Source organism: Heteronotia binoei, chromosome 2 (genome assembly GCF_032191835.1).
Source record: "Heteronotia binoei isolate CCM8104 ecotype False Entrance Well chromosome 2, APGP_CSIRO_Hbin_v1, whole genome shotgun sequence".
Taxonomy (NCBI): domain Eukaryota; kingdom Metazoa; phylum Chordata; class Lepidosauria; order Squamata; family Gekkonidae; genus Heteronotia; species Heteronotia binoei.
In genome coordinates, this window is record NC_083224.1 from 100,884,484 (window position 1) to 100,899,225 (window position 14,742).

At 42.8% G+C, this 14,742-nt stretch overlaps 1 protein-coding gene across 2 annotated transcripts in view; it reads right to left on the minus strand.

Moving 5' to 3' along the window:
- POMGNT1 (protein O-linked mannose N-acetylglucosaminyltransferase 1 (beta 1,2-)) overlaps positions 1-14,742 on the minus strand; it is a 69,428-nt gene that overhangs the window by 21,945 nt on the left and 32,741 nt on the right. For both annotated transcript variants that reach the window (XM_060231754.1, XM_060231755.1), the window contains 5 exons: positions 8,771-8,888; positions 8,185-8,283; positions 6,325-6,452; positions 5,569-5,639; positions 4,785-4,860 (listed from right to left, as the gene is read on the minus strand). In XM_060231754.1, coding sequence (XP_060087737.1) covers positions 4,785-4,860; positions 5,569-5,639; positions 6,325-6,452; positions 8,185-8,283; positions 8,771-8,888 — 492 coding nt within the window. The remainder of the gene's footprint in view (positions 1-4,784; positions 4,861-5,568; positions 5,640-6,324; positions 6,453-8,184; positions 8,284-8,770; positions 8,889-14,742) is intronic.

The window sequence follows — 14,742 nt, forward strand, 5'->3', positions numbered from 1 at the left end:
TGTTGGACCGCTTCAGTTGACTCACATTGGAGGATGTAGACAGAATCCTGGCTGAAGTGAAGCCTACTACCTACCCATCCTGGCTTGTGAAGGGCTTCCAGGATGATATCAGGGCTTCTCTGGGTGATATTGTTAACCTGTCTTTGACAAGCGGGACATTCCCAGAGAAATCAAATAAGGCAGTAATTTGGCTGCTTTTGAAGAAACCATCGCTGGACCCTATGGTTCTAGCTAACTACTGCCCAGTTTCGAACGTATCATTCCTGGGAAAGGTGGTCGAGAAAGCAGTGGCAGAGCAGCTACAGGTCTTCCTGGATGAAACATCCGCCTGGACCCATTCCAATCCGGTTTCCACCCAGGCCATGGGACGGAGATGGTACTAGTCGCCCTCACAGACAACCTAAGAAGACATCTGGACCAAGGCGGGTCGGCGCTGCTGATTCTTCTTGACCTGTCAGCAGTGTTTGACATGGTCGACTATGATCTATTGACCCACTGCCCTGCCGTCACTGGAATACAGGGGGGAGCCTTGCAATGGTTTTCCTCCTTCCTCCAGGGACGGGGACAAAGGGTGATGTTGGGCGAGCAGACCTCCCTGTGACATCCACTTATATGTGCAGTGCTGCAGGGAGCTATTCTCTCACCCATATTATTCATCTATAAGTGCCCCCTTGCCCAGATTGCCCGAGGTTTTGGACTGGGTTGTCACCAGTATGCTGATGACACCCAGCTTATCTGTTGATGGATGGCAGACCATCTTCTGCCCCTGAACATCTGTCTGAGGCATTAGAGGCTGTAGCAGGATGGTTACAGCAGAGCCGACTGAAGTTAAATCCAACTAAGACGGAGGTTCTGTGCCTGAATCGAGGGGTGGGTGGGTGGGTGGGTGGGTTTGTGCACCTCGCTCCCAACCGTGGACAGCGCTATGTTAGTGCTGACCCAACAGGTGAAGAGTCTGGGAGTGATCCTGAACGCCTCACTTTCTATGGAGGCCCAGGTCATGGCGGCTGCTGGGTCTGCCTTCTTCCATCTATGGTAGATCAGGCAGCTAGCACCATACGTTTCCCTCCAAGACCTGGCTACGGTGACCCATGCAATGGTCACTTCCAGACTAGATTACTGTAACTCGCTCTACGCTGGCTTGCCCTTGAAGCTGATCCAGAAACTGCAGCAAGTGCAGAATGTGGTTGCTCACCTGCTGACTGCATCACCTGTATGGGTGAGCATGCGACCAGTGCTCCACAGCCTCCACTGGCTGCCTATAGAGTACCGGATTCGCTTCAAGGTGTTAGTTCTGACTTTTTAAGCCTTACGCGGCCTGGGACCAACATATCTGCGGGACCGTCTCTTCTCATATATACTTCACTCGGCCTCCCAAGATCTTCTGACCGTCCCCAGCCCAAGAGATGCCTGTCTTGCCTCTACCAGGGCCAGGTCTTTCTCGGTCCTGGCTCCAGCCTGGTGGAATCAGCTCCCTATGGCGATCTGGGTCCTACCTGGCTTGTTAGCCTTTCGTAGGGCCTGTAAAATGGAGCTGTTCCGCCAGGTTTTTGGGTGAGGTGGCAGGCATCTATTCACTAGATCGGCTGGCCTCCCCTACTGTACTATCCTACTACGCTGTTTTGCTGCATCGTATTGTTATACCATCTTGGTCCTGCTGAACTATTCTGTTGGACTGAATATTGCAATTGATTTTTACTGTTATGCTGTTTTATTGTTACGTTGATTTTATTGTGATTTTATTATTCATGTTGTGCTCCGCTCTGAGCCTCTATGGGGAATGGGCGGAATATAAAATATAATATAATATATTTTAATAACAATAACAACAACAATAAAGTAAAATAAAAATAAACAAATAAAAGTGATGTTTAAAGTAGAATAGTTAATATTTACCTGAATATGACCCAGGTTATGGCCATTCATACACACACAGAGTGCCTAACCTACCTCACAAGGTTGTGGTAATAAAATGGAGAATAATATAAGCTATTTAGGGTTCCCACTGGGAAGAAGTATAAATGAAGTAAAGAAAATGAAATAAAACAAAATAAATTAAGAACTGCAGAAGAACACATTTAGAAGATACAAGGAATTTCAGATTACAGCCACAAGAAATGGTCAGTGTTTGTGAAGTGGGTGAAGTCACTGCTTGGCCATCACTCACGCACTGCATGGCTTTTGCAAGCTGTACCCCCACATGGACTGATGGACCTCCTGGGACAGTCTATGGACTGGGCTCATGGAGCACAAACCAAGCCACGGTCCATGGTCCAGTCCATGGCTATCCCTAGTTATGGGGTTCAGTAAAACACTGTTCTGGTCTATGAACAACTGTTGGAAGGCAATGGCACTTCCTTATATAGCAGTGATTAAGGTCTTCAGCTGTGGATAGGGAAATTCCTGGAGATTTGGGGAAGGTTCTCAGCAGGGATGTGATGCCAGAGTCCAATGTCTGAAGCTGAACTCTGTAGTCTGGAAACCTGTAATAAAACTTGCAGGTTAGAAATCTCAGAATATTCTCTTCCTAAACCCTGCTATAGACACAGGCTCCAGAGAAGATGGAATCCCAGAGCTCCAGAGAAGCTGGAATCTTGTGACATAAGTCACAAGATGCTTTCCAAGTGTTGTCATGGGAGCTGTAACTGTCACTACAGCAACAGTAGTAGTAGAAGAGATTGCATTTATATCCTGCACTTCACTCAGGGAGTCTCAGAGCAGTTTACAATCTCTTTTTTCTTCCCCTTCCCACAACAGATACCCTGTGAATAGGTGGGGCTGAGGGAACTCTTTCAATGACTGCTCTTAAGAGAGCAGCTCTTTCAAGAACTGAGACTGACCCAAGGTCACTCAGCAGGTGCAAGTGGAGGAGCGGGGAATCAAACCTGTTCTCCAGGATTAGAGCCTGTGCACTTAACCACTACACCAAACATTTACTACACATGGTGAACGGTATATATATATATATATATATAATGTTGTTGTTCAGTCACACAGTCGAGTCCAACTCTTCATGACCCGATGGACTACATCATGCCAGGCCCTTCTATCTTCCACCATCCTCCTAAGTTAACTCAAATTCATGTTCATTGCATTGATAACACTAAGTATCTCATCCTTTGCCATCCCCTTATTTTACCTTCAATCTTTCCCAGCATCAGAGTCTTCTCCAGTGAGTGCTCTCTTCTCATTTGGTGGCCAAAATATTTGAGCTTCAGTTTTAGTATCTGACCTTCCAGGGAACAGTCAGGGTTGATTTCATTTAGGATTGACAGATTTGATATCCTTGTCATCCAAGGGACTCTCAAGAGTCTTCTCCAGCACCACAGTTCGAAAACATCTATTCTTTGGTACTCGGATTTCCTTATGGTCCAAAACTCACAGCCATACATTACTACTGGGAATACCATTACTTTGACTATACAGATTTTTGTCAGCGGTGTGATGTCTCTATATATTATACTAATATTTTCCTCACATAGTGTGCTTGCTTTTGCTATCTGGTTGTATCCAACCACTGTTGTCCAGATATCACTGGGCCACTGTGTGATACAGGATGCTGGACTAGATCGACCATTGGTCTGATCCAGCAGGGCTCTTCTTATGCTCATATGTTAACAGCAGAATTAACTGGCCTCCTGTTAAAATAGGAGGGTGGGAAATGCTGCCTTCCTGGAAGAATTGAATTAACTGGAGAAAGACCTCTGGGGAGAGAATTCTATAGTCAGGTCATCACTGCAAAGAAGTCTCACTCTTCATCCTCATCATTCTTAAGCAGAGGTATGTGCCCCAGGGCCTCTCATGGGGTGGGGGACGGGGAAGAAAAAAAGTGCTCCTTTAAGTATCCCAGGCCTAAGCCTGCTTAAACCAAGACATTCAATGGGTGCAAAAATTAGCAGGAGAATGAGGTGGAGGATTCTGAAGATGGTCCAATGAACTGCTCTGCTTCAGACTGCAAGAGGCAAATTCCATCTTTGAATATTGCATCAAAAATCTCCCTTCAAATAGAAACCAGCAAGAAGGGATAAGGATTTCCCCCCTCATTCTTTGCAGTGTGAAGTCTCTACTTGCAGGGATATTATTGTGCAAAGGAACATCTGAAGCTGAAGTTTCCCTGCCTGGAGTCTGAAACAGATGGACTCATATTTTTTTTTTCAACATTTCAGGTCCCTGTCACTGCACTCTCCTATATGCATAAACCAGGCTGCCAAACTAATCACCAGAGTGAGCAATGCTATGGCTGTAGGTCAGGCCAGATCTTATAATAGCCTGGATGCCACAGTCTGGACCAGCTTCAGTCTCTGAACCCTTTTCAGTGCCAGATACACCAACCAATTTTAATTCCACACTTCCACTTTGCTTTCTTTATCATGGAAGATATCCTTGCATCTGTGAAGCACAGAATGAAGGACAAAAGAATTTCTCAGTCTCCAGAGACAGCCACACCATGACAGAATCGGATCCTTGAGATTTTACAAATAAATGGCTTAACATGATGGAATGTGCATTCTTGTCTCAAGTCACAATGCACTTTCTGTGATCAGAAAGGGTGGAATTCATAAACTACTGGCATAAGCAGGACAGTGGAGGAAGGGAGCCTCTCCTTCAGTCTTCCACAAATCATCTTCTAGTTCTCTAGGGAGATTTCATCTGCCAGTGGAATATTCCCTGGAATTTACACAAAATTGGTATCTTATGTCAGGTGGAAAACTGATCAACATGATGCTATGGACATGAAAGTAGAGGATTTGACAAAGGAGGAATACCTCCCCACTCTATCTTACCTCATAATATCCATCGATAAAGACTGTGATCATCTGAGGATTAACCCCTTGTGCTGACAGCAGAGATCGAAGCATCCTGCCAGAGATATGTTCAAAATTTTTGCTTATGATCTGACCCAGTTTCTAATACAATTTCTACCAATATTTCTCTTCATTTTAAGTATCACACCTACCATACCCTTCGACACCATATGTATCTCTGACTTAGCAATTCTTGATGCCTGTTTACATGACTCAGCAAGCCAATTATCCAAGATTTTCTTGGACTGTACTACATCAGGCTGCAGGCAGGCAATTGTTTGAATCTCCTTCCCAGAAAAATAGACATGAAGAAACAGCTTGTCAGGGAAAATATTATTCTGACTTTACAAAAGAGAAAGAAGCTGTTGGCAAATAGAAGCCTCTTTAGTCTAAATTTAAATTTCTGGATCTTTGGCAGAAATCATCCCCACACTTAGGTTCAAGCCAGCAAAATGAAGTCAAGGAACTTGTTTTGTGTAAACAGAAAAGTTATTTCTATGCTTTTATGATAGTAAACTGATTTGTGCACATGTATGGCTTGCAAGTGTGGGAGAATTATTTTAAAATACATAAATATGTCCTCCAGGTGTTCAAGGAACTTTTTTTGCAGAAAGTCTGGAAAACATTTGTTTCTACCTTGTTTTTACATACTACATACAGTTCTAGGTTTGTTTCAAGATTTTTTTAATAATTATTTCTGGCTCTTGCTGTTGATGCAGGCAGTGCCAGTGGAAAACCATACCAAACCCAGCTCAAAACTCACCTGTATAAGTAGTTTGGTCTGTTTCCTGCAATGACAGCAACTGGCACATCAAAAACTTTGTTGTCTTTGAGCTTTAAAAAGGAAGAAATATGACCATGAGATAGAGTGTTAGCAAAACTCATGCCCTTCCCATCATATTGCTTCTGGAAAGTGAAACAAAGAAACCACCACGTTTACAAGCACAGATACATAATGACTACTACAGGCCATGTACAAAGGAGGCATTGCATCTCTTTGGTTGGTCCTTGTTGTTAAGGCTTGTGGGGTAAGCAAACAGAGTGCCAAGGAAGGGATGTATACCCTTCCTCTGAGGACAGGAAGTGAGACTGAACGATGGCAAAAGGGACGAGCAGGAGAAAACTGGGCAGATAGGTAGGTATCACAAGAGTTTGGAAGGTTTTATTGCACAGCAGCATCTAGCCCATGCTGCATCACATTTAGATAGCTTTACAATGACAAAGTGCAGTTTGAACACTCGTAAAAAACTTGAATTTCAGAAACTACCATGATGTTTGGGATAAGCTGAATATTACTGAAAGCTTTGGCATCCAGACAAAACATAAGTAGTGTCCTCCCAACACAGAGCCCACCTTATGCATTTTGGTAAGCTTCAGAGAAGATTTAGTTACTTCAAGCCATGCCTAGTGCTCACTGCTGGTTGCTTAGTTAATTAGAGAAAATTAAAAGGAGGCCTTCAATGCATGCTCTTCATGCAGCAGCTGGGGAGGAAAAGGACTTGAATACGGATTTACTCACTGGCTCAGGATTGAACTCTATAGGCGTAGGGTCCTTACAGCTGCAGACACTGCCATAACCTTCCACTTTGCTACAGAAGTGTTTCCTCCGTCGGTTTAACTCTGTGTCAGGCCAGTGACATTCAGCATCTGTGACGACAACAGTTTAAACACAAGGTAGGATAGAATTTGGAACCAGACAAGTTTTTAACATTACTACCCAGCAATCATGGTGTTCCTGGAATCTGAACTTCACTACTAACAGCATTAACAGGTTATGTGGCAATCCTCAACCTGGAATCAGTTGTGAAAACCCTTTTTCCCCTTTGCTGGGCTGCCCTCAAGGCAAGCAGCAAGGAGAACACTGCAGTAATTTCATGACATGGCTGAAGGAGGTCAGAACCACAAAGTCTCATAAAAGCTCAAGCACTTCCCATGAAAATAATGCAACTTTCAGTAATTCCAGAACACAAAATAAAGACAATGGTTCATTACAGTGGCATTCTGCATTCATGTTCAGCCTCTATCCTCGCATTTCCATCCTTCCACAAATTCATGAAGTAGGATGGGTCAATGAATATTTGTTGCAATGGTCCACTAAAATTTCAGTCTGAGACAAAAAGCAAGAAAGTATTTGCTAGCTGGCTTCCACGAACGACATTCAAAATGCTACAAAGATTAGACTTCATTAACTTGGAACAGAGGCATTACAATCTGGGCTTTTGCCTGTTTATCTGGGTTCTGTTAATTCTGATTTAGTTCCTTGTATTTCTCATCCTGATTCTACATCATTCCAAATGTGGCCTCTAGGACTTCACACCAGTGTTCCCTCTAAGCTGAGTTAGTATGAGCTAGTTCATGATTTTTAGCCTCCAGATCACACATTTTTGTCTCAGCTCAGGAAAAATTGCCCTACAGCAAACTAATTTATGCAGTAGCTCACAACTTTAATGCCAGTAGCTCACAAAGTAGAATTTTTGCTCACAAGACTCCATGGCTTAGAGGGAACATTGCTTCACGCATAGCAAAGTTCTTACATAGAGCATGTGGCTCAGAGCACTTGCCATGCATGCAAAAGGTCCAAGGTTCAAGCCCTGGCATCTCTAGTTAAAGAATACTGGGTAGCAGGAGAGGGAAATTGACTCATCTCTGCCTGAGATTCTGAAGAGCTGTTGCCAGTTAGACAATGCTAAGCCAAATGGACCAATGGTCTAGATTGGCTTTAAGGCAGTTTGTCAAGTTCCTTGCTATTATCTGTTTCTGTTTGATGTAGCCTGAGGAATGTATGAATAGAATGCTTAGTCTGCTGAGGAAATGGAAAGTTAACTGCTTGTCTCCTAGGAGCTGGGAACCTACATAGTACCAAGGTCACGGCTCCTCTCCCTGGATGTTTTGTAGAATGCTTGGTAGTGCGTGTGTGTGATTGTAGCCACTAAGTTTAAACTGTCTTCACACCCTTCACACTTCTAACAACCCCTGCAAGAGTATATAACCTGAACCTGTATTGCTGTGTGCCAGTTTCGGCACTGGCTGCGTGTCAGTGTCAATGTATCTCATCTTACCTTAAAATAAATACTTATCCAAACACGTGGAGAGTTATAATTACTGAAGAAGAAATGGGAACTTGACACAGTTGATAAGTTTGTTTTCTTGGAGTGGGGTTAAAAGCTCAGTGTTTCTACACAGAAGGTCCCAGGTTCAATCTCTAGTATCTCCAGGTAAAGGGATCAGGTGTTAGGCAGCACAAAAAACCCTCAACTTGAAACCCTGGAGAGCTGCCAGTGCAAGTAGATGATACTAACCATTATGGACCAGTTTAGTATAAGGCAGCTGAGCACATTCATGCATCCCATAGTCTCTTGGTTAACCATGCATACAATACCTTCCACAGAGGTCAGCTGGACTTCAGTTTTCAGTAAGACTGGTTCCCCCCATGTGGAAAGTGCAACTGACTTGGCATGTTTTTCACCATAGATCCCACCTGTGGAGACAGTATTGTGTCAAGACCACCATATGGCAAATTAGCATTAATCACTCATGCCTGTACACTAAAAGGCAGAAATTTTCTCTTTCTGCACCCCTATGCTAATTTTCTTCAAACAACAGTAGCAGGATCAACAATGCTACATTCACCTTCAGAAAAGACATGAAGCAACAGGAGAAGGTGCCATGGAAGAAGAAGTATTTTAATTGTTTGAAAGGAGAGAAAGAAAATGTCGGCATGCAGAGCTTTTCCTTTCCCTGTTCATAAATATGAAAAGCTGCACCTGCAAGAAGTCTCTCTCCTACACAGTCATTAGAAGTACAGGAGCCCTGTTTCTCTCTTACCTCTCATCCACTTAACAATACCAGTAGTCTCACTCTGAACACCTCAGAATACCTGCACAGTTAGTCTTAGAGCTTCTTTAAGAAGAGTCTCCCCTATCCCTGCTGTGCCTCACAGATTTACGCCCAAACCAGGTTCATACCTCCTTTCTTCCCCACAAAAGTCCACATGTCCCTCCAGCTGAGGGATTCTGCAATCTGGCTTCCTAAACTCTTCAGAAGACTCTTTGCTGTGTCTTTCAAGTGAAAGGAGCCCTCATCCTGAAAAGGACAGAAATTATGTTATTGGACATGATTTGCTCAGTTTGAAATAAGCTCTCATTTTTAGTAGTAGACTCAGTTTGATTAGACTTCCTACTTTAGGTGTTAGTCACAAGAAGTAACTTTAATTCCATAGCAACTTTATTTATAACTTAGAAAAAATGCCTTTGATAAATTCCAGATTTTCAGTACCAGTTCTGGGCATTATTTGATCAGCTTTATTAAAAAAAACCCAGTCACCAGAAAAACAATGCAGCAAGAGTAATACTAGTTTTAACACTACTCTTATTATGGTAAGCCACCTTAAATCAAGAGGAAAGAAGCAATATAAATGTTTTAATGAATAAATATTAAAAGGGATGGGGGGGGGGGAAGCAGGAGCTCTGACTTACAAAAAAAGAAAGAAAAAAGCAGTAGACAACTAACACCTTCAAGACCAACTAAGTTTTATTCAGAATGTAAGCTTTTGTATGCTCTTAAGCAGACCTCATCAGACAAAACTGGAATGGCAAGCCATCTTTAAATATAGAGAAAGTGGGCAGTGAGTTGGTACGTAGAGTCATGGGAATGTTTTTAGCAGATTAAAAGAATCACAAATTGGGGTCTGTTTGTTTGGTATTGTTAACTGGGCTGTAATAGCAGTGGAGGGTGATAAAAAGCAGACATGTCATAGGTGTGAAATGCCATAAATCTGGGTGTCATTCTGGCTTCTTAATTGTGGATTTAAATGGAGGGCATTAGTATCACAAGAGGTTATAACATCATTATAGTTTGCCATTAGAAGAAAAGAATACATTAAAATATAGTGGAAGATGAGTTAGTATATGTAATAAGATAAACAGCCAATATCCCTATTTGAGTATGTAAAAAAAAAACCCCAAAATATTCTGATACACTGTTCTAAAAGAAATACATTCTAGTTTGCCATTAGAAAAAAAGGGTACATTAAAATATAGTGGAAGATGAGTTAGTATATGTAATGAGATAAACAGTCCATAACCCTAACGGAAGTTTTATAGCGGGGCAGACATTGTAGCTCCAAAGCAGTGTGCACAAACACCAGCAGAGGTTGGTACTATTTACAATTTTATTTACAATATATATCTATAGTCCTTATAGTCAGTCATAGTTCTTACTGACAAACTGCTTCGCCAGACACCTGCTACCACAATGGCACACGCTGGCAAGTATATCACAGACTTATATACAGAGTTATGTGTCTTTTTACCCAATCAGCACAGACATGCTGAGTCACTGAAGCACCATTTACAGGCTGATGCAATATCTCCAGTCATGTGATCTTTACCTGTCAGATAGATCAACATGATCCGTCTACAAGTTGCTATCTTGTTAAGGCATTTCTACTTCATATGCCGACACGCTTACCAAACTAAAACTTGTTAGACACAACTTACTTTGGAGATATTCGAACTTTTCCACAGATAAGCATTTTGTAAATATGTCAGCTACATTATATTCTGATGCACAGTGCTGCAAAGAAACAAATCTTCGAGACACAGCAGTCCGTACATTCTGGTAGCGAATATTGATGTGTTTACTCCTTGTATGGATTCCTTGATTGTTTGCCAATTGTTCAGCTGCTAAACTGTCGCAATGTATAATTACAAGCAATTTACAGTTTACATGCAGATCTATAAGCAACTGATAACACCACTCTAATTGTACCAGGCAATCACTAAAAGCTGAATACTCTGCTTCACATGAGCTAATAGACACATGCGTTTGTTTAATTGACTTCCATAACACTAAGGCTCCAAACATGCAGGAGGCATAACCAGACGTTGATTTACCGTCTACTCTTTCTCCCCAGCTGGCATCACAATAGGCTAATAGTGCTTGTTCCTTATCTGAACTCAGGACTAGCTTATTGCTAGCAGTTCCTTTTAGATATCGAAGGATCTTTTTGCTGCTACCCAATCTTTTCTGTATGGACAGGCACACTTTTGACACCACCAATGAACAGCAATACATATGTCAGGACGTGTCCAGCATGCTATGTACAGCAATGAACCTACTAATGATTGATATACTGCCTTGTGGGGAAATACTTCATCATCTGTTTCCCCGTGATAACCAGTAGTCATTGGTGTACATGCACTGTGTGCTTCTGACATTCCATACTTGTCTAGCAACTGTCTGATTTTGTGTTCTTGGCTTAATTCAAACCATCCACAGTCACTCCTGGTGACATGTACACCTAAGGAGTTCTGGATAGGGCCAAGGTGTTCAGTTTTAAACACTTTTTGTATCATGTGGGTGAATAATTTCAATTGTTCTTCATGGTGTATACCAGGCAAATATTATCCACAAATACTAGCAAGTAACAGATTTTGTTACAAATGGTGATATAGAGACAAGGGTCAGCCACACTTTGTTTGAACCCATGGTCAATTAATGTTTTGCTAAGACATTCACTCCAGGCAAATGAACTTTGTCTTAATCCATACAAAGTCTTATGCAATCTTAACACCACATTTGAATTGTCACAAGTATACCTTGGGATTTGCTAAACGGGAGCGTTTAGATAAGCAGTGTCAAAATCAAAATGATTGACATTCCTTCTGCTCCTGCTTTTACAAAAGTTTCTTTAATTGTTTCAGCCTGCACTGTGGAAGCGATTGATTCATCAAAATCTTGTCCTTCTATTTGAGAGAAGCTTTTCACCACTAAGCAAGCTTTACATTGCACCCTCCCATCTGGTTTCTGCTTCAACTTAAAAAGCCAGCTGCATCCGATCACCTTTTTACCAGTGGGTAACTCAGCCACAGAAAACACATTGTGAGATACCAGTGATTTATACTATGCCTCCATGGCTTGCAGCCAAGCGGTCTGTTCCTCTGTTCCCAGAGACAGCATTTCACTGTAATCTTTAGGCTCTTTTACAAATACATGACTTACAGACACACCATATTGCCCAGACACCCTGGGCAATGCTTCTGCACTTTGCATGTTCTCAGGGGCTAGAGATATCACCTCCTGTTTAATTTGCAGTGAATCATTTGTGCTATCAGTCAAAGGTAAGAGAACCAGGGGAAGGTCTTCACAAAAAGTTGCAGACCGGCTGAAACTTAGAGCATTGTGAGTGTTAGAAAAACTATATGACTTCATCCCTGTTTGATATCCCAGAAATGTAAGTTTCTTTGCTCTCACCCCCCCTTTTCGCCATTGTCCAAGAGGGACATTCACTCAAGCTTTAGTACCAAACACCCTTAGGTGACTTATGCTAGGGGGTCCCTTCTATATAGCACCTTGTAGGGAATATTGTTCAAGGCTCGGGTCCAGTCTATTAAGGACATAGCAGGCTGCTTTCATAGCTTCAGCCCAAAATGATATAGGAAGATTTGCATCTGTCAACATTGAATGCATCATCGTATGTAGGATCCCTCCCTTTCATTCTGCTACACCATTCTCTTGAGGAGAGGCTACATTGGCAACCCTGTGCTCTATCCCTTGGGAGTTTAGCCAGTGCATTAATTCCCCGACATATATGCTCCACCCATATCTGACTGGGACGCACAAATCTCATGTCCTAGTTGCTTTTGTACATTCCTTGCCCACAGTTTCACTGTAGCACATACCTCAGATTTTCTTTGAAGGGGAAACACCCATGTAAACTGAGAAAAATCATCCACCAACATCAACACAAAATGTTGATTGGAATGATTATGAGGATATGGCCCCACAACATCAGAGTGTACTAGAGCGAAGGGCTTTTCTGTTACTCTTACACTCTGCTTTGCTACTGGGTGCACTTTGGATTTGGATTGCTTACAAACATCACAATCCAAGAATGTTTTACACTCCTGTACTACCTCTTTGCCAATTAATGCCAGAGTTTTGTTAATGGTGCTAAAACTAGCATGATCTAGATGTCATTTGGAGTACTGTGCACAGTTCTGGTCGCCGCACCACAAAAAGGATATTATAGCATTGGAGAAAGTCCAGAAAAGGGCAACTAGAATGATTAAAGGGCTGGAACACTTTCCCTAGGAAGAAAGGTTGAAACGCTTGGGACTCTTTAGCTTGGAGAAACGTCAACTGCAGGGTGACATGATAGAGGTTTACAAGATAATGCATGGGATGGAGAAAGTAGAGAAAGAAGTACTTTTCTCCCTTTCTCACAATACAAGAACTCATGGGCATTCGATGAAATTGCTGAGCAGACAGGTTAAAATGGATAAAAGGAAGTACTTCTTCACCCAAAGGGTGATTAACATGTGGAATTCACTGCCACAGGAGGTGGTGGCGGCCACAAGCATGGCCACCTTCAAGAGGGGTTTAGATAAAAATATGGAGCAGAGGTCCACCAGTGGCTATTAGCCACAGTGTGTGTGTGTGTGTGTGTGTGTGTGTATATATATAATTTTTTTGGCCACTGTGTGACACAGAGTGTTGGACTGGATGGGCCATTGGCCTGATCCAACATGGCTTCTCTTATGTTCTTATGTCTATGCAACAAATGAATGCAATTGTCATGGGGACTCTTATTGGTAACATACTGTGCCTTACCAAACCCGTTATCCAGTACATACACATTGTTCTTGAGCGTTCCTACAGCAAGGGCTTTTTCACCTTTGAGAATGTTACAGCATTTGTTCTTAAATACAACACTGAAACCAGCCTTGTCCAAGGCATAAATACTCAACAGGTTGTTTTCAAGGGATGGGACACAGAGCACATTGTCAAATACATGGTCCAAAGCTGGAAAACATGCACTCCCTTGACACACTATGGCAGCAGAGCGTCCATCAGCCAGACTCACGTGTTCCAATGTAGAAGGATGAATATCCTGCAGAAGACTCTTGTCCTGGGCAAAATGGTGAGATGCACTCGAGTCAATAATCCAGACCTCCTCCAGAGACGGCGTATTTGCCATAACTAACATGGCTTGTAGCTTCTGCACAAAATGAGGCTTCCTTTCACCCCCATGTTTCAGTGTAGCCGTACATTCCCTTTTGAGATGATTTGTAGCTCCACAGATAAAACAGCACCGCAATCTCAAAGCAACGGGCTCCTGAAGTTTCTTGCAATTATCCATGTTGTCTTTGGCACGAACATAGCTGTCGGCTCCTCTCCTCCCTTCCGGCTTGGCACGGTTCCCCGTCTTGTCAGTAACTACATCTCTCTGGAGCTGACGAGATTCCTCGTCCAGAAGATGGCCAGAAACATAACTTAAAGTGAGTTTCATAGGTTCCATCGATTCCAACACAGTAATAAGTGGGTCAAAATGCTCTGACAAAGAGCTTAAGATAATACAAACTTGATCATCTTCAGGGATCTGCTTCCCTCTCTGCACAAGAAGCTGGAAATAGGTAGCCAAGGAATTTAGATGAGACCGAACTGACTGGCCTGGCTGCATAACCATCCTATACAGCCGCCTCGTTAAAGATAAGAGAGTCAGCTGTCTGCTGAACATACACAGCCTTGAGGCTATCCCACGCCACCTTAGCTGTAACTTTGTGTGCAACATGCACAAGCTGATCATCAGCAACACTAAGTATGATCGTTGCCAAGGCCTTTTGGTCCTTGATGGTATCTTCAGCTGTTGGGGCTTGCGGAGGAGACGCAACATACTCCCACACAGCCTCCCGCTTTAGATAATGTTCCATTCAGAGCAACCAAACTGTATAAGTGTCTGAGGTCAGCTTCTCAACAAGCAAAGCCGTTGCCGCTTGGGCTACGGTTATCTCACCAACAGGCACGCTCTGGTCACTCATGGCCTCCTTCTCCGACTCTCCATGGTCGATTGCAGCACCGGCAGAAGACAGGTCACTCTGTTTTCACAACCTCTGCATCACTGGCAGCAAAACATCCACCTCCGGACCTCTAGTAG